General features: G+C 42.0%; 1 protein-coding gene across 1 annotated transcript in view; it reads right to left on the bottom strand.

Moving 5' to 3' along the window:
• Nucleotides 1–26,839, bottom strand: part of LOC115948313 — an 83,040-nt gene extending 56,201 nt beyond the window's left edge. The window contains exon 1 of the mRNA XM_031060167.1: nt 26,750–26,839. Within this exon, the coding sequence (XP_030916027.1) occupies nt 26,750–26,800 (51 nt within the window). The 5' untranslated portion in view covers nt 26,801–26,839. The remainder of the gene's footprint in view (nt 1–26,749) is intronic.
• Between the last annotated feature and the right edge of the window lie 6 nt (nt 26,840–26,845).

Genomic DNA, 26,845 nt, shown 5'->3' with positions numbered 1-26,845 from the left:
CACAGTCCGGCGGCCTTTAGTGGCTCTTCTTGCCCCCCTACAGTCTAATAAAAAAAAACAACCGCCCAGTTTTGGCAGCAGGGCCCAGCTGGGAATTAAAAATACAACCGTGCATAACTGAGCCACAGCCCAGGCCGGTCCCAGGTGTCCCCCTGCCTGTCTCCTGCACTCTGGGGCTGAGGTCCGAGTTAAGGTAAATGAGCCCTGTTCACCAGGCACAAGGTATTCTGCTTCTTCAGTAGCATTAAAAAACTACATAGACTCCAGAAAGGAAATGAAATCGCTTCTTTTAATATTAAACTTGTAATTGTTCCTATTTTTCCTTAATATTTGATGACAGTGAACCAAAGCGACTGACAGCCTTTGTGCAACTCTTCGAGGGCGACCGCAGTGCGGCGAGGAGGAGTGAAGATTTCTGGAGGCAGAATGGAGAAGATGAAAGCAAGCCTCAGAACTAACATGTGTGCTTTATTTTTTAAAGATGGAACAGAGAGGAGGCACAATTACCTCAGATTTAGAAGATCTTAGTTCAAGCCCTGACCTACTGAAGCTTTCCATACCTCGGCTTCTCCTCCCTATCTTAAAACCAGGTAATAGCTGTTGCCTACCTGGCGGATAATTGCAAGGATAAATATCTCGGAGGCTGGTTGGTGCAACAGAAAAATGCTTAATATTGGCAACACAAGGTACCCCAGATCTGGCCTCCAGTTTGCTCATAGTCAGCAGAAGATAACTATGACTAATAACAGGAACAGAATTGGAAAGGGCACCAAAAGGGGATAAGGGATTGCAACAGAAATAAGTTCACCAAGGTAATACCTGGAAAATTTCCTTTTTATTGGGGTGGGGAGTGATCATCCACTATCCTCTTAATAAACACAGATACATTGCAGGAAAAACAAAACCAACAAAGCAACAGCCAAATCTGAGAAGCAGCACTAGACAGGTTTAGAAAATCCTCACGGACAGCATAATTCCCTGTACAAACCCGGGCAGCTTCCTGGGCTCATTAGAGAAGTCTAAGCGGTTCCTGAACTCTGTCCTCCCTGGCCAATCCCCCTGTGTTATCTCTTATGACCATTGCCTGAACTGAAACATCATTTTGGTTACTGAGATCACTTTTGGAGGGTGGTAGAAGCCTCAGTTTCCTCTACAAGAACAAACAGGCTCAGTTACAATCAATGGTGATTTTGGACAGCCCCAAAGAAGCTCAAGTTCTTGTCCTTTCAGAATGTAAAATACACAAAGGTCCTAGTTCCTGAGCATTAATGATTTAAAATAGCTCCTACAAATGGGCAAAAAAAAGCTCAAGTATAGTTACACTGATCAGAACAAAGGTCCACAAATTTTTTGGTGCTAGGTTACGTGCCTGGCAGCACTGGGAGCAAATGACATCAGCAGTCATAGTTTCTAGGAGCAAGAAAGTCTTCTACAGACTGGGGAACCCATAGCATGGATATCAGAGAATCTAAAGGATTTTGGGAAAAGCAGTTGACTATAAATATCTGAGTGCCTTTGTTCCTGGTGGCTGTATTTTTAAAAGGACACAGGAAAATTGGAGACAGTGCAGAGTCATAAAAATTATTTGAGAACTGGAATGGCTGCCTGAGAATAAGACACTTAAGGAACTCGATCTGTTTAGTTTATTAAAAAGATCAAGAGATGGTTTGATTATGATGTATAAGTACCTTCAAAGGGAGAAAATACCAGGTCCTAGAGGGCTCTTTAATCCAGCCAAGAAAGGCATAACAAGAACCAATTGCTGGAAGCTGAAGCCAGACCAGCTTAAATTGGAAATCAGGCACAGTTTTATAGTGAGAATGATTAGACATTAAAAACCCTGCCCTATCAAAGGAAGGAGGATTTTTCATCTTTTAATATCTCCAAATCAAGACAGGATGCCTTTCAGTAAAGTAAGCTTGAGTTTAAAAAAAGGCTCAATGCAAGGGTAATTGAGCAATATTTAATAACTTATCATAGGCAAGGAAAGCTCTAACATCTTAATTTGGAATGACAGCTCAAAGTTTGGCAAACAGGTATGCTGCCTGCACTGTGTGACAGAAACTGCTGAGACCTGACTGTGTTCTCTGCCTCGGAGAAAGATCAGATGGCAGGTGCCAATCAGAGATCTAGTAGTGTAAAAATACACCATTTTCCATAGTCAGCACTTCCACGTCCTGCAAAGGCCTCCCCTGGGCAGTGCCATGGCTGTGGCACTATGAATGAGTCTGCTGAAGCCCTGGGCCACGTATATGAAGCCATAATAAAGACTACAAAATAATGCTCTGAATTATCAGACTGTGGCTGCAGCTACCAGCTACAGCTGAAAATGGAACAACAGCCCATTAGTGGAAGCAGCCCCGTTTCTGCCCTTTTCTAGGGACAGATGTTCCAGGACTGTGGTTGCCTGACTGTCCAAACTAGGCCTGGATGCTCCATGAGAGCAGATGGATACAGAGAACCAGGCTGGACCCAACAAAGAGACACAGCAACCAGGCAGAGAAGCAGGATAGATGATGTTATTTGACTACATAGCAGTTGTGGATTTACATAAGGCTGAAATACACCCCGGGGTACATGAGAAAGAGTTCAAGCATCTACTCGACAACACAAGGAAACACAGACTGTCCCAGCAGCATTGCCAAGGGTTTTTTCATTACTTTTCATTACTTTGTGTCATATTTCCTCCTCAAAGGTTATCATCAGTCTTTAGGATTCGCTTTGTGGAAGATCTTTGTGCCACAGCCATCATTCTCATCCTTCTCTAAACCTGTAGATCAGCGGGCTCCAAACTTTTGATTGTGCACCTGATTAGTAAAAAAATTTTGAGTGTGCACACCAATGTATGTGTATTTATCTATAAATTATCTCCACATACTACTGTATTATATACTTTATAAAGCGTACACAAAATTAGGCATTTACAAAGGATAAGGATGAAATAAACACTCATTGCAGTAATAATTAAAATTTATTACTGCAAAAAAAAAAATCCTCATGTGCCCTAATAGATAGTCTTGTACGTCCCACTATGGAGACCACTGATCTAGATCCACAAGGCACCTTTGAAAGATGACCAACCTTCTAAATTCTTCTAAACAATTCTGTGCAGGTGCCTCAGATTCCCTGAAGGGAAAGTGGCAAATTACTGAAGGTTGAGCCTTGGTGACATGATACAAGGGAACCGCCAACTTTGGCATTTGTAAGGATTTCAAACGGGGCAAAAGCTGACCAGCCATTACCATGCAAAAGGTTTCCAGGAGCTGAACAGTGCAGCCATGATCTCAGGTAAGAATCTAAGCAAAACCTGCTGTCACAACAGGAGCACTGGCCCCAAAAGCTGTGGTGAATCCAGTTGTGGAGAGAGGCTCAATAAACTCTGGAGTTCCTTAGTGCTGAGCATGACACAAGGCATGGAGCAGTGCCAGGGGTACCCTTGGTGCTGGATGCCAAAGCAGCCCTGCCTCAGCTCTGGCAGCGGTCCTGAGAGCAAGCTGCTGAAGGTGAAAACCAGTGGGACCCCTTCCAAGTCTATGGCCTAGGCTTATCACCAGACAAGAGCTGGAGTTCTCTGACACAGTGTCAGGCAACCAGAACCAATACTCCTGAGTTTCTGAAGTGAGCCCTGGAGTCTGGGAGCCCTCTGGGCAGGTACCTGGGAGACAGACTGTAAAATACGATTAAAATGTTGTGTCCCCAGCTGCCTGTGGAACTCTCTGGCTCTAGGGACACTCATGGGGTGAAGGAGCATGTTAATGTGCTATTGTTTATGAAGACTCTTTGCCACAAGATTCACATGGAACTTCAGCTGAGAGAAGCCAAAGCACGACCAAGGCACACTTGCTCAGTGATTGCCCAGCTGCATTCACACACAAGGACAGAACCTGCATCTCTGACATCGAGAGAGAACCTTGAAATACATCTGTGCTATGCCACAGTTTCACAAGTCTGCGATATTTGCTGGGCATGTGACAATTCCTGTTTCAGGGCTGAAGTGTTCTACACCTTCTAATCCAATTTCAGTTGACTCAGTCAATGGACTTTTCATCATTTCCTTCATATTCCCATCATGATGGGTCTCATAAATCTTGCTAATGGAGGATATTACCTGATATCTGAGATACATTTTCCTTCTTGCATTATGATCACAATACATTTAATTTGCATTCCTTAGGCCCTGTCCAAGGCAATTCTTCTCCGTGGTTTCTGTTTATGCTCTTCATATGTACTTGTGGACAAGTACAACACTCTTCATTTATTTTGCCAAGTTAAACAGATCTAATTCTTTTCATATTTCTTCATATATCATGACTTCCAACCCTTAAACACAGTTTTACAAAGAAAAGTTATTTTAGAAATGGTGCTGCCTGGGATCCACATTTACTAATCTCTCAGCTACTCTTCCATCATTTTTCTAACTGCCTGTGCTTGGCACTAATTCAACCTTATTTTTTTGGTCTGGGTTCTCTACTGAGCAGTATGGAGAAAATTTTAGGCTTGTAGTGTAAGCCTTACATATTTTCACATCAGTCAGTTCCTTCTGAATTCACTTTTGCTATCTTGCATGCAGAAATTAATACAAAAATTATTGAGAAATTTACATTCAATTTGATGATGCAACGCTGTCACTGTCACTCTTCTCAAATACAATATAATCCTTGATCAGAAGTCACTGATAAAAATCTTCTATTTATTTTAGGCACATACCTCTCCCTGTAAGTGCAAACCTCGCATTCTCTATGCAGTACTGGTACCCTGATGCTTCCCAGGGCATTCACATTTCTGTGGCTAAGTAGACATTAGCTCTGTCAAAGATTCACCATTAGAATAAATCCAGTCTGGCTGATTCAAATTTACAGGAATAACACACCTTAAACAAAAAATTATTTTACTTCTTTAGGTACCCAGAGTCATCCACGCTTACTAAAAAGACCAGAACAGCCATCCAGGCTGCTGTCTTGGAGCAGGAGGTGCCTCATGACAGACGCGCTTTCAAGTGTAGGAGCTTTTCAGTGATTATGCTTCACAGATCATGAGCCAGGAAAATTCGGACAATATTTAACCATGTACTGAGCAATACTGACTTGAATCCCTTTTTTGAAAGGAGAAAAAGGAAAAGGTGTTCCTCACATGGATTCTGCAGTCCCTCGCTCAGCAGTTTATTATCTTCCAAATTCTCAACATTTTGCAAAAAGAATACTAAGGAATTTCTTTTACATAAAGGACACATACATGGAAGTGGTCTTCTGTTTATAGTCCTCCTTTCCAAGTGTCCTATTAACATCCCACATTGTGAAATGTTTCCATTACTCACAGATAGCCTTGTGCTGCTGTGTTTTCCCCTTTGTCAAGGCCCATTTATGAAATCAGTTCAGGGCTCATCCATTTTAGATTCCTGAGTGACTCTCCATTTAGTAATGATTTCTTTATTCTCCCCGCCCCACATCCACCATAAGCCATTTCTTATTTTGTTTTAGAATTTACTCAACCTTTTTGATTACTCTCCCCCTCTTTACACCACAAATAATCCTCAATATTCTGATTTTTACCCTATTTCCTTTCATCATTTCAAGTAAAGGTGGCTTTGTACCATCAAATCTTTGAGCTACATCAATCACCTCTTCTGTCTTGTATCTTCCTTTATCAGATGAATTAGTTGTGATGTGCTTATGATATATTTAAATCCTCGTCTGTTTTTCTCTCTACTTGCATTAGTTTTGTTTTTAAATATTTCTTGTGCCCATTTCTCTGACACTAGTTGCTTATTTCCTTGAAATTTATCAGAATTTTTAACAGTCTTATATTTGCTGTTATGTGCAACTTCCTCACTGTGAATTCAAGGATTTACCTCTTCAAAGCTGACACAGAGCTGCTGTTTAGGTTCTTACTCAGACCCCACTGAGCTCCAAACTGCAGCTCTGACAGGGAAATTCTCCCTTTTTTCATTCCCTTTCACAAATTTCCCAGCCAAGGAGATCAGTGATGTTCTACTTCCATTAGTTCTGTTATTGTTCTGAGCAATTACTCCAAAGATCTTACTGATACAGACTTGAAGGAGTGAGAAAAACAAGAAATACCCTTTAATTACCAGGGACAAAATGAGTACCAGCACTTCAGCTGAGGATGAAAGGGACTGTTTCATGTTCCAGCTCAAATTCCTCATCCAACATTGAAGTTTCCACTAAATTCTGAGGAACTCAGGGCTGAGAAGGGTCTGCCCTGCTTCGGATCAACTTAAACATGGTTTGTCTGTCTCCATGCAGTGAAATGTGTGTCCTGTGCTTCCAGGGAGTCCTCAGCAATGTGCTATCATGTCTTATCAACACACAGGACTTATCAAGTGTTGATGCAAAAAGCCCAAAGGAACATGTGCAAACTGACTTCAGAAGAAGAAATCATGAGGAGGACCCGAGGGAGTTTATAAAGACACCAGGAGTAAAATTTGGTTATTAGAAACACTTTTGTAATGCTGAACACATCCCAGTGACCAGCAAAATCCCCCATGCACTTTGAAAGGGACAAAAGAGCATAAAGGCAATATAGTGCAGGTTCTGAAGAGGTCTCTTCCAGAAGACTGAGCAAGTCAGAAAGCACTGTCAGGGGCATTGGAGACCTTCAGTTCAGTTTGTCACCAACACAGTACCACAGCACGTCGGCATGGCAAGAGCGGGAGAGAGAAGGGTTTTGTAAGAATGTATTTGCAGTGCCACACTCCCTTCTACTTGTGCTCAGGGTAGGGTTTTATTAACAAATGATTCAGATATTTTGAGTCACAGACAGACAAGTTGTTTATAAACTGATTAAAATCAGTTCTAATCCTGGCTACATCAAAAAATCTCTGCTAACATTTTGAAAATTTAAATAAATTTTGAAAACATCTTGAAAATTTAAATAAATTTTAAAAGTTTAAAATAAATTTAAACTTTTAAAATTAATAGATTTAATTTAAAAATAAATAAAAAATTAATTAATAAATTTAAACTTTAAAATAAATTTTGAAAACATTTTGAAAATTTAAATAAATTACAAAATTAAAAATAAACAGAAAGGTTGTAGTTATTTATTATGTCAAGTAACCAGCTCCCATCCTGCTTGCTGCTGAATGTTGCTCAGGGAGGATGGCTGTAGGCTTTGGCAGGCTCCTAACTCATATAGGAGGATCAAAAAAACCAGTTATAGGGTCCTCAAGAACATTCTGACTGCTCTTGTAAGAATTAAAAAAAAAAAGAAGAAAACTCTACCAGCTAAAGCTGAGAAGATGACACATGTAAATAAAGAGAACAAGACACTCCAAGAAGTGGGCTGTGTTATTTCTCACAGTAAAATCTCTGCATGGAGAGCAATGCTATGATAAAAAATTTGCAGCTTATTGTTTATTGCTTCAGTGATATCCAGAGGAAATCTGCTTAGTCTGCAACCCAGAGGAGGATTTCCCCACCTTCTAGCTATAAAAATCTGAAACTAATTTTGTGTTCTCTGGCCACTCACAATACAGCCTCTACAATCTAAACATAATTAGCAACACTGCTGCTGCTGCAAATGAATAAGCTAGAAAAGAATCTACCTCACTCATATCTAATGCTAATTTTCCAGGGAGAAAGGGAGAGAGACAGGCAAGGATGACAAAGTAATATTTTGAGGTCAAAGCAGGCAATTTCAATTCCATTCCATAATGCCATTACTTTCTGAGCAGTGATTGCCAAAGGAGCCTCACCAGGTTAAAAAAAAAAAAGTCCGTTTACCTTTCAGACCTTCCTGGTTGTAAACTGACAAACAGGTATTACTAACACCTTCACACTGGCTGGAGCCTTTCCCAGCAGCATCCATGAACAGATCATCACGGGCAGCCCAACACCTAAAAAGACCTTTGAAAATATTTCCTATTCATGCTCAGACCTTTTTTTTCTAAACATAATAGCAACCTCTCCTGTCCCACCAAAATTCGAAACACAAGAAAACCGAAAGCAAAATATATTCCTCTACTCCTGCAGACCAGCACAAGCTATTCTTAATGTCAGGTCAATAGCAACACAACAAGGAGAAAACTTTTCAATATTAATTTTTTAAGTTAGTCCAATTAAAGATAGCACCTTCAATCTCCCTTATGCTGCATTTTCCAAACATTTTAAAACATTCAGCACAAAATGCTGATCATGAAAGAAACTGAAAGCTCGCTGCTGAGCTCTGCCAGGAGGAAAAACTTTGTCCCTAGGGAAGTAGCCAGCAATCGGACATGGGATCCAGCAAGTTACCCCAACCTCTGTCCTATTCCAAGGGCTTCCTTTAATACAATTGTTTAGATACAGCTTGATATTATTATCTCAGATCTCATTACAACATTGCAGAGAGCAGACTGTAAGTCCTGAATTGAGAATAAAGAACAGGCTGCAAAATAGTCAGTTTTAATCCTGGCTACATCAAAAAATCTCTGCTAACAACAAGGCATCTTTGCTTGGAGTGAGGGGCAGACAAAGATAACAGGAAAAACAAGGCTGATGTACTATCAAGGAACTGCCAAAAAAGGAAAGTTCAAAGCTTGTCTCCCAGCACCATAGTTTGTCAATTATTTCCTCTTCCTGTTTAATATATCACTTTTTTTTGGTATTTGTTTAAATTCTAGGCAGCAAGAATGAGAAATCTTGTAATTTTCCTTAAAAGCCTCACATACTGAGCACCACTAAATATTTGGCAAGATAAATGACAGAGCTGCTCTAAAGGAATCATGTATTCTAGAAATAAAAAAGATACATCTGTTGTCTCTTTTGTCAATGTGAAAGGTGAGCCACATAAAACATGGGATAGCAAAATACTGAGGACTGACAGAAGACATGCCCATGTCAGTTCAGGTGTAAGGTTATCCCATGTCCTTTCATTTCTGAGGATCTGACATGCTTCGTTTTTCAGAAAGATGTGCAGGAGACCAAAGTAAAGGTTATTAGATCTTGCTGATCTGAAATCTAGGGAAAAAAAAAAAAAAGATAGCTCTTAGCTTTGCACACGGGTGTTGTTTGGTTTGACTCTGCCGGGGACTCAGACACAGCCTGGGAGGCTCGGACGCCAGCCAGTGCCCATCAGAACATCCAACCTTTGCAGCCAAGGCTATAGAGGTGCTTCACAGCACCACTTTTCACCCTTTGGCCAGTAAAAAGGCCATGAGTTTCAAGTCACGCCCTCCTTGGGACAACACTCAGAAAGTGCTGCACAGGACTTAGCAAAGTGATGGATCAGGAGAGCCAGAACCTGAAATTTTATGCCCCAGAAGCAGCATGAACAGCTGGTTGAAGACTTTCATTAGCAGAGATCAAGTAGGGACATCTCCCTCACTGCTGAAATGGTGCTGCATACCAGAGTATCCCATTAGCCCTCCCAGGTGGGAAAAAGGTACCTTTTTTTTTTTTCCTTAATAAAAGAACAAAGACCATTGATTTTTCTGTTTATAGAGGGCAGGCAAAACCAACTCAGGTAAAGTCCTCCTTCTCTAGTACTTGTTTGAGATACACTGTGTGGTTGGGTTCTTGCAGCTGAAAAAATTGCATCTCAAGCTGTGAAGCAGAGAGTTCTCCAGCTCTCATCTGTCTCAGTGCAGTGGCTGCAGCAGGAGCAGATCTTGAGGGACAGAAACTTATTTTCTGGAGGAGAAGGAGGGTGGACACCTGACACAACTGGCATTCAAGTGAAAGAAAGAGATTGCAAGGCTTTAACCCATTACCTGATTTACATTATTATTTACACTATTTTACATTTAAAGTACAAAAAAGTATTATTTCAGCTCTTTCCTGGGTGCACATTGTAGCACACTGACTGACCACTTTATCCCTTTGCAAAGGGTGGCACAGACACTCCATAAATGTTTACTCCAGAATTAAATATTTTTGGTTCAGTTTGCATATGACTCACTAGTAGGCTCCCAGGTTTGCCTGGATTATTTGTTACATTTATTGAAAATGTACATACACTAAATTCAGTAAAAAAGCAAGGATCTCCATGCTAACAGTACTGACTGAAGTAGTTTACTTAAGAGGAGGAATTAACTCCAGTGCAGTTTTTCTGTTGAATGTCAATAGACAGCAGCACGGAGAAAACTTCTTTTTTTTTCCTTGTTTTTTACTCTTGGTTTGGGAAAAGGAATCTTTGAAAGCAGAAAACAGCAAAGAATATAATCAAACACACCAGTTATCAATGGATGAATTCTAATATCAATTATTAAAGATAATTCTAATAGAATTATTGCAGAAGATGGACTTTTCACGGAGGAAACAGAACAGGAATATACATCTCAGATCCAGCACCCTCTCCCTTGTGCAGTGCAGGCAGTGGGATGGGGCACACTCCTCAGGCTGAGCAAGTCTCCACTGAGACCTTTTTTCTGCCAGTGTATTGTCCGTCAGGAAAAGGCAGTGCTGGGGAAGAGGGGGAAGACCCTCAAGCATTTCTCCCCTCAAATTATCTGTCATTTCATTTTGCAGATGTATCATGATGAAAATATCACCAAACATCTTACCAAAATAAAAGTGTTTAGCTTTGAGAGGGGCTGAGTTGCCTCTAGGGGAGGCAGAACAGGATCCCAGTGTGCATGGCCACAAAAACAAATGTCCAATAGTAAAGATATTCTGAACTACTTCAGCTAAATATTTCAGTGTAACATTTACAGTGTTATCTACTAAGTTAGAGTTCCTGCATAGGGAACTCTGCACTTTAATGTGTATTTCTATATTAACTTAATATTAATTTCCCATTGAGTTTTAAACTGAACTAGGAAACACCAATTCTTTCCCATTAGTACTCTGGTGAAGTATTTTGAATCCCCTGGTGCATATTTAGTTCTACCTGTTGATGTTTTTTCCTTATCCCTTCATCCCCCCAAGCTAGCCAGTATTCCTTCCTTGCCATCCCATGTTAATCAGTCAGTTATCAGTGCTACCTGACATCTGTCCATGATAAAGAAGGGAAGAAATGAGGGGTGGGGGGAAGCACTGGGGCAGCTGGGCAACATGGAAAGAGACTTCAAATAAAGAGAAAGTTGATATAAAGAGTGAAAACCTTTCTCCATGTTCACAGAACACAAGAAATGGAAGTATGAACTGTAGTCCATACATAGTGAAGGGAGATTTAGATTAAATAAAGGAAACCCCCCTCTCTCAAATAGAAAATGTAATTAAGCACTGGAATACATTTCTCTAAGCATATCAATCGCCTCCAGAAATGGAGGAATCTTTTATGGTCCTTCTCAGATGTAAATCCACAGACAAATCCTGGACATCCCTTTCCCTTACCTTTCAGAGATTGTTCTTTACTATTATCTTGCAAGATAACCAAGTCTGATTTTTTCCTTTAACAAATGCTGCAGAGTTACTAAGTCTTTCGGTAAAAGGAATTGCTTGTCTAAGGGACAGCAGTGCTCCATAAAAGCTGACAGCTCCTCTGCCAGGGTTGCCAGAAACAGCGTGGGGAGAAGAAGCTTTGCCTGAGGGACTTGCAGAATAATCTCCTTGTGCCCTCCTAGTCTCTGGCCACTGGTATGAGGAAGAATGGCAAACTTCACAAAATTGTTTTAAAGGAAACCATCAGAACCTAAGATTTACTTTTTATTATAACTCTGAATCTTACCATATTCTTCAGCTGCATAAAATCCTAAAGGCTAATTTTAAACTGGGGGAGAAAAAGACTCCTGTTTACTAGCTTTGGTCTTGAGTTTTGAGTTGTATCAAATGCTTTTCTACTTCTGGATATAACAAAGACCAAATAGGAATCTCTCATATTTGTATTTTTGTGCACTGACAATCTTTCAAGCAAGCTCGAGTTGTTTTGGCAGCTTACAGCATGATTTATCTGTGCAGAGAATTCTCCTGTTCAATGGGACATAGAGAGGTTCTGCTGCAAATTCTTTTAGAGGAATTGCAGGATAAGCAATGGAGATCAGTATCTGATCCGATCAGCACTGTGGTAGTTAAAACACAGAGAGAAAAACAACATTGTTTTGTACTTTGAAACCTGTTTCTAATCAGCTGAGCTACTCCTATGGGGTCAAATAAAAATGATTAGCTTATTAAAAGCATAGTTTTGCTATTTAATAAGCAAAAATGATTGAAAATTCTGTTCCAGATCCTGATAATTTTAGTGTTTCTAGTTAAGCCTACAAAATTGCATTCATTATTAGTGTCTAGATTCATTAACAATTCAATTTATAGATATTAATGCTTATAATGCATGGTTCACTTGCCAAAACTTGAAGAGAAATTGTTTCAATTAGCTTTCATGGATCATGGATCCTACCGGCTGGGTATTTTTAGACAAAAGATACAAACACATCCCCAAGCAATACTAATGCACAGCTGGGATCCGTATGGAAGGTCAGCTAATGGTTTAAAAGGAAAACCAGTAAATAAATTTTACATAGAACTGTGGGACAGGAACAGAATCAATCAAATATTTGCAGGTCACACCCCTCCCCTTAAAAACACCACAATTCCCTGGGCTGGATTTTTAAAAATAAGCCATGAAATACAAGCTAGTGCCTGGGCTAAGGGATATTTGTCAGGCTGCGATGAAGCATGCCAGGTATGCATGGGCCCAAGGCAAACTGCTTCCTTCTCATTTTCATTCAAACTACATAATTAAAGTCAGCAACGATGCACCACTGTAGCCATTTGAGAGGATTGTAGCCAGGGAGAGAACTGTGATCAACATTTTATCTTCTTTCTTTAGCTCTGTTACAGCCAGGGAGAATAGCCCAACACCTACACAAACAAATTTGTGCTACACCTGCATACTAAAACCTGGCGAGAGGACAGAAGGGAATCCCGGGTAGCTGGCCAGGTGCCAGGGTCAGGGACCGAGCCCACCGCTGTCCCAGTGAGTGCAGGAGGTCACAGTGCCACACTGATGCCAGCAGGAGTCACAGTGCCACACTGATGCCAGCAGGGCCATGCAGCCCTGGACAGACACACAGCCAGCATCACTGGGCTCCACAGCCTGCATCTCATCAGGACAAAAAAGTTACTGGGAATTGTTGGCCTTTGATATTGCCAGTATCCTCCCTCCTCTGCTGAGCACTGGAAGTTTCCAGTGCTGGGATTTAGTGCAGCTAACACATGGATGGTGTCCTGAGGCACGTGTGGTGTTCCTGAAGTCAGGGCAGGTCCCCACAGCCTGAGCTGCCTGGCTCTCTCTGCTTCCTGAGACCTGGCACGCCAATGCCAGCTGAGCTGAGCTGAGCTGAAGTCCACACCTGCTCACAGCACCGTGGCTTCTCTCCCATCTGCACATCTGTCTCCTAGACTCAAAGAAAACTGGTATTTCTGCAAACAACTTCAGTTTGTGACTCTCCCTGCTGAGAACAAGGTACACTATATTCCACGGATATTGAAGATGCTCAGTATTTATCCAAGCAGCCTAACCAACCATTCTTCCAAAAAGCTGGTCTTTGTTTCAGAAGTGTCTATACAAATCAGTCAAGTGATTTCTTTTGAGTTAGCTGATTTTTGGAGAGCAGACGTCTGGAGGGTGCTGACCACAGAGGTGTCTCGCAGGCATCTCACTGCTGGGCTTGAGCATATCATTTATTTGTAGGGCAGTAGTCAGGCCCCCACTAAATTCTTTGCCAGTGACATGACAGCATGTGCTCAGCTGGAATTCCTCTGCAGAGAAAAGCAATTAAGAAAAAGATTTAGAGAAGTAACACCAGCCCTAAAGTTGTGTGGAGCCCAGTCTGCAGAGCAGCAGCATTAGCATGAACTCACTGCCACTCAGGGCACTTTTGGGGCCAGCAAACTTAGAGGTACATCTTGATTCAATGAAGGCAAAACCAAATTACTGATCTCCCAGTTTTACTTTATCCTAAATTTGGTACCAGAGAACAGATCAGTGCTCAGTTCATGCTTATACCTTGGCAAAGTAGACAGGATGAGAAAGCCACATGGCCACTTACATTTACACCAGGTCTATTGCAGGCCTCAGAATTAATATAGAAAAGTCATCTAAATGAATGTTTTTAATGGCGTGATGCATCCTCAGCTGCACCAAGCAATAAGGAACATAAGCTCACACACCTTAACATGCAGTATCCATGCTCCCAAATTCATTAATTCAAGACTACAGCTGGAAAAGTATTTGAAAATAGTCAACACATTTAATAAGAAAAAATGCCTCAGAAGCCCATCAGTAGTGCAGTGGCAATGGGAGCCTGAGTGCCAGCAGCTGTGCTCAGCCCCAGGCCATCAGCAGCACTGGTCAAAACCATCACTCCTTTGGCTTCAAGAGCCCAGAGCCCTGACTTCCTTTGCCATGGAGAAGAGAGAACAAACAGATTCCAGTCATGAGAAAATGCTGTCCTTTACCTCTCCCACTTCCCACGAGCATGGCTCCAGAGCTTTCCTACCAGCCTCTGAACATGCTGGCTATTGCTCTGACTGTGCAGAAGCATCTTGAAACCTTCCAGTGACAGAGACTCCACCACATCCCTGGGGGTGTAGTGGCTCTGCCTACTCCTAAGGACCCCCAGATCTGAACTCCGAACATGGGTAGGTAAAGACTGAAATCTGGTACATCAGTTCCCATATTTAGGGTATTGAACATCAGTGACACCATGCTGGGTCCACCTGGAAATCAAGAAAATGGATAAATAGGCTCAGAAAGGAAAAGGACTCTCTACTGCTGGGTTTTGTTTAGGTTCAGCATTTTTGCAGTTTTATAGGTTTTGAAGTCATATATCCAGATCAATGCTGAAAACACAGGAAAAAAATCCTCTAAGTTCTTATTTTTTGACTTTTTTTTCCTCCCACCACATGAGCAATTTAATAAAGTGAAGTTATTTTTGGCAGAGAGTACTTTTCACCAAGAACTGCTTAAATGCTTTTCTTGAGTTGTTTCCTTTTGTCTTTTCTAAATTCAGTGATTAGTTTTACAACCATCAAGCTTCTGCAGCTTTAACTCTAAGGTTATATATTCCTCCCCTCTTTAACAAACTCCACTTAGTTATTATCAATAACTAAATTAATTTTTGCATTTTATTTTTTGCAGGAGCTGCCTGCACAGGGCAGTGGTTAGAGGCAGGAGGTTGACATGGTGAGAGGATGATGGAGAAGGAACAGCAGATATGAATTAGATATAGAGTGATTTAAGTAGTGGGACACAGGCGAGACCGACAGAAGGAAATGTAAATGGGCACAAGCCAACAAACACCTCTCTTTATTTTCTCTACCACGAATTAAGCTTGCCCTCTTCTTCGCAGAAGCCTTCAGCTTTCCATTGTGCTGCCTGTTGTGACATCCTTAAACTGATCTTTGGGTCACTGACCCTTCTCAAGGCCTGCAGTTCCCATGATGGCGATGTGGAGGAGGAATTGTAGTCGGGTGTGTTGTGACCACACGACAGCACAAGGCACACAGGAGCTGCAGTCATTGACTTGAGCTGGCAGATATTTGGCACAACACTCAGACTGTCCCAGCAGCTGAGAGCATCTCTGCAGGAAGCAGGTTCATTCCTCCCTGGGCTGCTGCACAAGGCTCCAGATAATGACACAAAACAGGTGGTGAAAATGAACAGGAAAAGGAGGAGGATGATTCTAGAAAAGGTTGCGAGAGTATCAGATAAGCTGTTATGAGACGTGAAAGTTATTGTCCTCTGGAGCTTCTTTTAACTTTATATCTGTCCCTCAAGAGAATTCCTGTGGTGAGCTCAGTAGGTCCCATCCCCATATTTTATGCATTTTGAAAAACAGAATGGGATGCTCCAAATATCCTCATGGGAAAGGTTGATTTTGGTTTGAAAAAAAAAACAAAAACCAAAAAAGCCCCAAACCAAAAAATAAGGAAAAAAAAAAAAAAAAAAAAAAAAAAAAAAAAAAAAAAATAAAAAACCCAACCAAAAAAAAAAAAAAAAAAAAAAAAAAAAAAAAAAAGAAGAAGAAAAAAAAAAAGAATTATTTGTGCCAGGAGTGCCTGCCTGGTTGAACAGCCCCTCTGCCTTCCTCTCCTCTCCTCTCAGCAGCCCAGACCAGTGCTGGAGGCAGGCTCTGTGCTGGTATTTGAACTCAGCCAAAGGAAGCCACTTCCTCATTAAGACATACCCAAATATGGCAATAACATGGAGAGCCAAAAGTAGTAACAGATTTATTATTACCACTATGTGGAAATAATGTTTTTTCGCTGTTACTCAATCCAGTTAATTATCCATGCAAAGTAAAGTTATTCCTGGCAGCCACAGAGGCAGAGCTGACTTGGTAATGGCTGGGGATGGAATGGTTGTTATGCAGGAGGAGAAACTAAATAGTTCAGTAAATTAGTCCAAATACATACACACTGGGATTGGCCTTTAGAGATTCAAAATAGTGAATTCAATGCTTTTAGGCTTATCATACTTTTTATTTAATAGAGAAGTGTCTGATCTGGGACTGCATCATCTCCCAAAGACTCTACAAAGTGGTAATTTTTCAGCATGCCCTAAGGGTAACAGGAAAAATTACAGAAAGCTTCAAACCATCCAGCTTCCACAAGCATCCTGCATCCTGGACTTCCACTAGAGCAACAATTGCACAGCCAGTAAGGAACACTGGTGGTTCTTGAGTACTTGGAAGGGTGTTACAAAGCACACCACCAAAGCTTCAGTGGTGCCTGATGTCCTTGAAGGGAGTAAAAAGCTGAGTGAGTGCAGCACCATCTGCACTCTGCACAATGGGAAAGACGACCAAAAAAAAAAAAAAAGAAGCCATAGAGTGGAAAATCCCCAAAACCTAGAGAAAACAGGAGCTGAAAGTGAAGAAAACCACAGAATTTATTCAAAAATTTTATTTGAACTGTCCACAGGCACAGTGATTGTATAAACACTAAACAACAGGAACATAAATGAACACTATGGGAAAAGAAACTGCTGACATTTTTACTGCAGGAAGGACAGACCACCAAGAACAGCCTGACTCAAACACCCAGTGTTGGTTCCCACACCAGAGCTGTTTGTGTTGGCTCCAGCACCCAGTTCCAAGCAGAACAGTAAGAACATGCATTCTGCTGATGTTTGAATAACCCCTGCCAACAAATTGATCCCCCAGCAGCCAGGCTATACGAGATGGGGTGACATAAGTAAGTGTGAGAGAGCAAGAAAGTAAAATGAAAAGACACTCAGCACTCTTCTTCCAGCATCAGTGTTCAGTGGGACCTCTTTCCTTTTCCCTTCTTTAAAATGGATTATTTCTTCCCCCAGTCCAGGAAAAGCATAACCCAAAAGGGCATTGGTAAGCGTATGTAATGTACATGCAGGGGAGACACGGCTGCCCAGAAACAGAGATTCCACAGATGGTAACCCAGAGGACAGCCTAAATCAAGCAAATCTCTAACTAAGGTGTGGGAGACACTTTCTGAAGAAGAGCTGCATTAACCCCAAGTAGGTAATTCCAGCTGTTGGCTGGAGCCCTGCCCAGCAGCCTCCTGCATTCACCTGGCCACCCTGCTAGCCCAGAACCTGCCTCACAAGGTGCCTGCACAGGGCACTTGTAACCAACAGCTCCCAATCAGTGCCATTGCCGCTCCTCAAATTGCCCAGGGAGCAAACCTGAAGAAAACATGAATGGAATTGGTCAAAAAAATAATATTACATTTCTTCCTAGAAAATCCTGCTCCCTTCTCCCAGAAGGAAGCCACTTAGCATGGAGGACAACACTGACTTCTGAACACACTTTTTCAGATACGTTAATTCTTTTCCTTCTCACACAGAGCACTGGTTTGGTAGATGAGCTCATCAGGATGTGTGCACACCATGCCACGAATGCAAGAAAAACCAGAGCGAATAATTAAAAATACAGTAAATTTATAATTGTTTAAAACTGCCATGCCCCAGCATAGCCTATTTCCTGAAGAGATTTAATCCTTTCACTATTTTCAGCCTTTTAAAGACTCTTAATATTAAATGGAACTCTGTACCTTTAGTTGTCATTTTCCATCTTGCACAAGTAAACCTTTCCCACAGTGTCTTTTTAAGTTATAAATAAAACACCCAACTATTTTCTTTTGCCCACAGATGAGAACATTAAAACATTGACATTTTAATCTGAGACAAGAATGAGTTGTGTCAGCACGCTGCTTCCAGCTACAACAACAGAAAACCCAAGTTTAATTAAAGACAGAGTGGAAAAGCTGCATGGTGGTGTCTGAACCACGGATGTACAGCAGGCCCTTGCTTGCTCACCAATTTTGGGCTCAGGTTCCTCTCTGGGCAACTGCTGGTCAGGCAAAATATGATTGAAAAGGAAGGAGAGGGAGGACAAAAAACAAACATATTTTCTCAGATATGAGATGCAAAATGTGAGACTAGATAGCTGAGAGTAACATACATCACAAATGTTACCCAGAAAACAGTAACAGTGTGGCACAAACAGCCCTAACACAAACGTGCAGCAGAGGCCACTCACAGCCACATTGGCCCTGCAGCTTTGATGCTGAGGCTGAAAAACACCTGCATGTGCTAAGCCTGTGCCTGCTCACAGCTCCCAAAGAATCCCTCACAGCAGCACTGGGACCCCTCACAAGGAGGGCTTCTCACAGGTGATAGCCCCCAGCAGCCCTTGGGCACTTCTGTTGCCAAATCAGGAAACTAACTTTTATTTTTCAGTGTTAGAAATGGTATAAAAATGAATGCAGACTTGTTCTGCACGTGATACCTGCCAGGAGCCATCAGCTAGGTGAGAATTCTTCCTCCAAACTGACAGTGTGGTGACCTTGCAGTCTGCCTTCTCACTCGGTCAGCCCCAAACACCGAGCCAGTCTCTGGGGTTTCATTACATCACTGAACCAGAGCAGGGGTGCCTCGTCATTTGTTTAATAATGGACATGTCAAAACCAAATAGGAGGATCAAGGGAGTAAGATAAAGATTTTCTGCAGTAGAAGTGAGACTTATAATTTCTAAGGAGTTAATTTTGTTAGCATTTCACATCTGATGTTCCTCTCCAAGTACCTAGAAGTCTCTTAGCAATGTGCCTCTTCATTCTCTTTAAATATGTCTGTCCACAGCCTTGTCACTCGCTGGATGGAGAGGAAAATTTCTGTGTTTGATCTTGCACTCTCACAACTTCAGTTCCAATGTAGAAGGTTAGTTCAGGCTAGCTGATATCCCTAAGGCAGGAGACGAGGCAAAGGGAATAAAGTGAGTTGTGTAAATTGGAACAAAATGGAAAGTAGATATCCAAAAAATTAAATAAAAGATAGAAGAAAAAGTACAGTAGCAGTGTTACCAGTTGCAGATCCCAAGCTTTGGAAGATGCAGCCATGAGTGCCACAGAAGTATCAGACAGTACCACCTCTCCCATTTGTACACATACCGAGCACCAACACAGGCACCTGTAGCACCTGATGAACAGGAAGCCAAAAAAACCTGTTCATGGGGGACCTTTGAGAGCCTGGAGGTGATTTATACTCCTGCTTCCACCCCCAGAGATCAGGGCTTCCTCTGGATTACAAATGGACACTCGGTCTTGCCAATAAAACCAAGCTGGCACACGCATGATAACTATGCACCTGGCAGAAGCTATTTCCCCTTGAAGCTTGTTAATCTGCAGGTAACAGCAAAATAAAACCAATCAAATAAAAAGGATCTCTCACTATCCAGTGGTCAGGTCAATCAGAACTACTAAGATGCTGCTCCATAGTAAAAACAAGGTAAGCACAAAGGGAATTTGGAAAATAGTAGTTTTGCTCCTTTCATTTAACTTCTGCGCAAATAAAAACACAAATAAAGTCCCTTAACCACAGTACATAACTGGGTGGGCTCGCCTCCCCCACACATTGGGCTGGCAGATGTTGCAGCTGTGTGTACAGCATCAGGTGTCACCCCCTTTAGCTGACTGCAATAGTCTAAGGCACTCTAAGCTGCTCTCTTCTGCCTCCATTTCCCTGCTCCCTTTTAGTGCCTGTAGCAGTCTGTGGGACTCTGACAGCCCCAAGCAGTGTCGTGCTCAGGTCACACATAACATGGCATGGCACCATCCCATGGAGCAGAAACACACCAAGATCTGAGACCTTCCCCAGCACGTACCACAGCCTGTAAATGTCCAAGTTCTGCACCCCCAAGTACCCCAGCTCTGACATCCCATCTGCAGTAGTGCCTGGGAAGGGTTGTCAGAAATCCAGACTTGCTAGAGATGATTGCTCTGTCTGTTAATCAAAAAACATCACCCCCAAAGCCTCCAGACACTGCTATGGACTCTGGAGCAATGAAGAAGAGTTCACAGAAAGCATTCTCTCCACATCCCCAAGAATCAATATCCACTTGGTACAGTTCACTTGGATTCTATTTTTAAAACTGTTTTTACAGATTACCAGAGACAACAGTTTTCCTTCCTAACATATACCTTGGAGAAGAGCTTGCAGAAAGTAGTAAAAAGCTACTATGAATATACAGCAAATAGCACAAACGAATCAAATGATATATTTATTAGTTCCTTAGCCTTCCAGAGAAGCAGCAGATGGTATTTGACAGAGGACATGTACTGCAGCAAGCGCAGTGCTAAGAGCAAAGTGGGCCTTTCTGCAGTATCCTGCTCTCCCTGGGATGTGCTCTATGCCAAGGGCTGGCACCACAGCCACAGAGCCAGTTGTCACAGCTGAGAAGCACCAGTGTCCTCCTGGCATAGGAAAGTATTTTACAAAAACCTTCAAGAATCCGATGTCAAGATACTTTACGTGACCCTGTAGATGCTTCATTAAAAAGCCAAACTCTACAGCACAGAAACGAGTAGGATTGCTGCTCTTGTACCACTGCATTTCAAAGAGAACCCTTTTCAAGAGGGTAACAGAAAAAAAGACATTTAATAGCAAATTTTATGAGAGAAGGATAAAAACCAGGTAGTTCAACAGTTCCTGAAATCCCAGTGGTGGTCAATAAATCGACTTCTGCTTCACATTATATGAAGAGGCTGTACTTAGCAAATCACTGTGTAAGCTGCCTCAATAACAGCAATCCTGCTATCAAGTTTACTTGCAATGAGTCCAACAAAGAAATTAATTTCTTAGATGACAAGAAAAGGTTATCTAGAACTGGGAAAACACATGAGACAAAGATTTCCACTAATAAAACAAATATCAGACTCAGAGCTGAATTTGAAGCTATTTTTTCTCTGAAATATTTTAAATCCCTGTAGCCCAAACACTAGAGCTACAAAGAAAACAAAGAAAATATCCTGCAAACTGCCCTGCTAAAAACACGAGGAGAGCAGAACAAGCCACAGCTCTTTTCAGTACGTGAGTTACTCCCTCAGCTCCGCGCACGCTGTTCCTTGAGCAAGGCCAGAACAAGAAAATATACTACAACCCAAGTTCCAGACTTAAACACAAACCTCACTTTGAGCTACCAGCTGATTTACTCCCCAAAACTTCAGTACAATATACTTTCCAGAATTTAGAACATGCCCTTTTCACAAGTACGAAAGTGTTTCTCATGACTCCAGTAAGTAACAAAACACACCTTCCTCATCTCATCTTACTGATTTTATTGATCTGTTTATTCCCAAGACATTCCACAGGTATCACCCATCTTATTTTCCAGTTATCAATTTTTTTCATAAATATTTCCACAAAAGGGCACCACTTTACGCTACGCTATCCTTTATTCCTCTCACTGTAATATACACCCTTCTGTTATTGCTCTCATTTCATAATCCTCATACTTGTCTATGCACATCAAGTGAGCAAACTGACCTGATTTATCCACATGCCCACAGGAAGTCAGCCAAAAACATGAGACAACACAGAGGTTTGATTTTGAAAGTCATTATACGAAAAAGTGGACTCTCTGTCTCTGCTGCCCAAAGATCTGCACCCACAGGTTCTTACAGCAGCTCAATCCATCCAACATGCAGGAGCTCTGTGATCAATCACACACCTGGCACCGGGGCTGGATGGCTTCTATGGTGACAATACTGCACCAGTAGAATCAATTTCTAGAGATTTGCGGTTAGTTGTAAAAGATTGTTGAATTTCTCTACTTCACAGCTGCAAAGATTAACATCAAATTTTAATCAATTCCAAACCAAAGCCGTGTAATTCACCTGAAATAATAACAGAAAGAGATTTAGACCATCAGCTTCTGTCTGACATCCATGTGACCCCACTGCCCAAACCAGTGACAAGTCACATCACCTCTAGTGCTGCTGTTGTGGCTGCTAAAGCAGGGGACCTCCAGAACCTCTAGAAAGGATTCCTGCAAGTCCCACAGGAAGACAGCTGACTCTGCTGGGACAGTTACATCTTGAGTGAGTGGCTTGAAGTAAGTCACATGGGGAAGAGTTAAGATCTAGGTTTGAATTTCCATAGTGATTAGAAGAAAGAGCTTGCCTGAGAAGGTGTTTGAACCATTAATGCTAATTTTTGGTATTCTTTGGAAAACAGGCTATTTGAGATGACAGAGAGAAACAATAACCGGGGGGGTGGTTTTGCTGGGGCAGTGCTGTGTTGGTTTGTTTGGTTTTTTTCAGATTTGGTGACATGAGTAGCTACAGTCTTGTCTGTGTGACACTGATGGCAAAGCAACAGAATGGCCAATACAAGACTCTGGCTAGAAAAAAAGTGAGAGGGTAATATAGGATTAGTGACATGAATTTTCAGAAAATAATATTCTTACACTAGTGTGGTTTTTAATTAAATGCTTATTGCTAATTAATAGCACAGATATAGCAGGTTTTGTGTGACAGTTGACTTGATGCAAAATGACATTTGATTAAGAAAATCAAAATCAACATGACACATCAAGTGGGCTAGAGACTGATAGGCCTCAGAATGTAATTGCAGATAAGGCCAAATACTAAATAAATGTTTCCAGCTTACAGCAATTAAATATCAACACAAAAGAGAACAGTTTCTTTTATCCCACCCTCAAGAGCTTGACCCTATGTTATGCAGCAGTTTTGTCTATGCTCTGGAAAAAAAGGCACAAGATATTACTGAACAAATTTACAGATTAGAGCAATGAAAACAAGGATCAGTGGTAGAAAGCAATTTAGTTTGCCAGACAAAGACTGGAACAAAGATCCCCATTTTTAATATAGCTAAATGTAAGAAAACATGCCTAAGCCCCACTTCCAGGCTGGCAGCCTCTCTTGAAAGCAGGTACTCTGAAAGGTCACTGTAGAAAAACATTTGTAGGGAGCTTCAAGGGCGATGCTGAAGGTAAATAGGACCATGGAGATAATTTTGCTTTCATATTTCCTCCAAAGCCAAAACTACACAAGTGAGGCTTCAGATAACAGTTGATAGCAGCTGGTGACAGAAACTCACAATTGAAAAAACCCAAACCAACCACTCCCCTAGAAAGCTGCCAAAAGTTTGATTGAAACAGAAGTAAGGAAGTATTTGGGCATCTCATGCCTTCCTTGAAGGTCAAAATGGACAAAACTCAGGTATCTGAGAGACAGGAAGCAAGTGAGACAGATGCCAATTCTACTCACAGTTCTCTGAGCAACATCCTCATGTGCCAAATAGAAGCATTCAAGCTCTCCTGCTTCCTCCCTTCATACCTTGTCTTTGCAGAATATGCAGAGCATTAATATTTATGACCTTAAAGGGAGCTACTCACACACAGTGAAATGAAACCTCTTGCTTTCTTCAGCAATTAAATCCCACTGCTGCATGTCACAGCTTTCTTCAGCCGAGGTATGGAAGTGCCAGGTAATGCTGTGACCTCACTCACCTGTTACAAAACCTCTTAGCAAGCATTCTGCAATGCCCCAGCAGGTGACAGTCCCATGGCAGGGCATGGCCGTACCAACTGCACCCAGAACATCTGCTGCTTTGGTCTGGTCATGAATATATAGAAAGGAGGAAGAAAAATTTATCCTGGATGTCTTTACATCAAAACTCACGTCACCATTCTTGGCTCTTTCAATTTATCCCTCCACCTTCATATAAAATTGTATTTGGAACATCACATGCAGCTGAACAACTGAAAGCCTGAAACACAAAAGCTCAAGAAACATAATACAAAGTGCAGGAGCACACAGGAGCGTGTCAGAGGTGAGGAACTACAGCCCTAGCTCCCAGTTCCCTGCCTGGGGTTCCCAGGTTCCCACCTGGCAGCAGCTGTCACCCGCGCTGAACAGTGCAGCTGTGATTCTGGCCACCATCAAGTCAGGTACAACACTCCTCCAGCAGCTGGGATCAGTCAAGAGCTCTGACACAAGATCTTTTAAGCACACTAAGGGGAGATTTCTGCCACAAGAAGTGTTACACCACAGGACCACCTCAGACATCTCCAAGCCCAGTTTCTCCCAGCAGAGCCCCCCTGCCCATGAGCCAGGGCCCCGCTGCAGTGGATAGATTTGTGGTTCCCCTACCTGCCACCTTCCAACATCAATGCATAGCTTCAAACTCCAAAGGGACATGCAAAAGAAAGCTGGGGGACAGAGAGGAATCAATGTCAAAACAAACAAACAGCTTTCAAGTGATTTGGGACTCTAAAAAGGAGGGGATGTATTTTTAGCTGCATACAAGAAGCTCCAGGTGCTTTTCCTTTGTCCCCATGACAGTAGGTAAGTGAACACACCTGCCTCACCTCGCACCCTGCTGATGGTAAACACGAGGTCTTGCATTCAGGTTACAATGTGGAGTTACTTCAGAGCAGCCCTGTGCCAAAATAGCACATTTCTGAGGGATGCAAAGGTATTCAATAAAAAGCTTTTAAAGGCATATTTTTAAACTTGCAGCAGGAAAGCTTTTCTGTGTCAAGACAGTAATTCTTTTAACAGCATTGATCAAAATGTCATTCTTTTATGAGTGTACAATACCTTTTAATGGCATACAACAAACCATTAGGGTTCTACACCTCCGTGCAGCACAGAGCTTACTGGAAAATCAGCACCACTGGCCAAAAGATAGCCGCTGGGTTTTATGCCTTTCCTAAGGCAGAGGTTCTTCCATTCTCTGCTGCACCCAAATACCCACAAGTCAAGTGACCTCAAAAAATTAAGTCAAACTTCTCACCACTTTCACCAGAGCTTTTTCCCTCCATATTTTCTCCAAAAAATGCCTCTCATAAACACAACAAATATTCTGGCTCTTTCTTTTCTTCACCAGCGATCACACTTACCCTAAGACAGTGCTGACGGAGGAACTGGAGGGGGTTATATTGAACACAATGGGTTTGATTTTCTGAAATGGGATGAAGTGCCACCTGCCCTTTCCTAACACTGGAGTCTGGGGCAGAATCCATCTACAAATCATCTAGCTCTTTTTAATACTGCAACCCTTCAAAGGGTGAGAGTACTGGTGATTGCATTTGCTCTGCTTGAATGGAAGACCAGCATGGGCTTTCTGTATGCATTCAGCACTTTACAGCCTGATTTTAGGTACAAATATCAACAGGAAAGGGAATGATTTCCATCAACCCACATTCAAGGCTTTTCCTGTCAAGGGCAAGAGAATATTTATGGGATTTAATCATCACTGTTAACTGAGCAATGGCAGCAGCAAAAGAGCTGCATTTCACTCTTCAAAATACTTCTGGATAGTAGCAAGATCTCAGCTGCTTCTGGAAGTGTGAAGCCATCAGTACAAAAAAATGAAAAAAACAACTCCCAATAAAACACAAGGTAAAACTATAAATCAAAGACAGGAAAACTGACTAGAAAAAGCAGACAGAAAAGAACCTGAGGTTCTAAAATCAAAATCTGGAGTGAAATTAACTTCAGATAAGAAAAGTTTGAGGGGCTGCTCGTCTCTTACATGCTCAGAAGCAGCTCTGTGCCTCTGACTTCCAGTTATGAGATGTTGCTGTAAGTTTTCTCAGTCTCATCTAAAATTTAAAAATCAAAGTTAATTTTTTTCTTTAAGACAATTATTATAAGCATACACAAATTCAACTCAAACAGGACAATTTATGCTCCAGAAGATGTCATTGTCTCAGTCAGAACACGACAAAGCCAATGGTGCTTACATCTCCCCAGCTTTCACTGTTAAACCTATGGTCAGACACAGAGAGGTCACCCTCCAAAAAACAGGACTGTGCCACATGATCCAGCTAATAACCCAGACCAAAACCTGGTCAGAGTCAGAACTTCATACTTATCAGGGAATGGTTTCTCATTATCACATACAAGGAGAGCTCAGAGTTGTTCCTTCTTGGTTATTGCAGTCAAGAGAGCAAATAAACATTCAAGCATATGTTTGGGGTTTTTTAAACGAACAGGTGATTTTTTAGGTTATCCAAACTATATCAACTAAGCCCCCTGCATTTTGCAACAGCAACTAATTTCTTGTTGACCTACACTACATTCTGTGCAGTAAACATTGTGGCAGCATAGAAGAGCTGTTCCTCTCTTTTTTCTCCCCCATACATCTTGATTCAATAAAAGCAACTTTCTGTTTCTTTATCTCATCAGTGATGTGGAGATCAACTAAGGTTTTAAATTAAGGAGGTCAAACAGGACCAACACAAGCAGGACCCCATCTCACTGAGCACTTCAGCTCCTGCCAGCTCAGTGTTTCCCTGTAAATCTCCACCTCTGAAGGCTTTTAACAATAGGTTTGGTGTAGTTTGTCAGAAACTACAGAGATGCATTTGAGCCCGATTTTCAGCAAAGAATCAGACGCGACGATGTTCCCTGATGACTCTGCCGCCACCTTTGGGAACCTGCCAGTGGAAAGTTTCGCACCCAGGAGCTAAAGGAGTGACCGCCGTGCCCGTCCCCAGCGAGGCTCTGTCCCTCAGCCGGCCCGCTCCCCTTCAGAGCGCTCAGGCCCCTGCCCGGCCGGTAGGACCCTCCCAGGCACTAACCTGCTCCGCAGTGTGGCGAGGCCACGTTTCCCCAGGACCCTGCTCGCCCATTGTCTGTCCCGGAGCGGCGGCGGAGGAGCAGCGCGGCCTGTCCCG

This window comes from Geospiza fortis, unplaced genomic scaffold (genome assembly GCF_000277835.1).
Source record: "Geospiza fortis unplaced genomic scaffold, GeoFor_1.0 scaffold102, whole genome shotgun sequence".
Classification (NCBI taxonomy): domain Eukaryota; kingdom Metazoa; phylum Chordata; class Aves; order Passeriformes; family Thraupidae; genus Geospiza; species Geospiza fortis.
The sequence above is the reverse complement of the archived record's forward strand: the minus strand, read 5'-3'. Positions and strand labels throughout refer to the sequence as shown.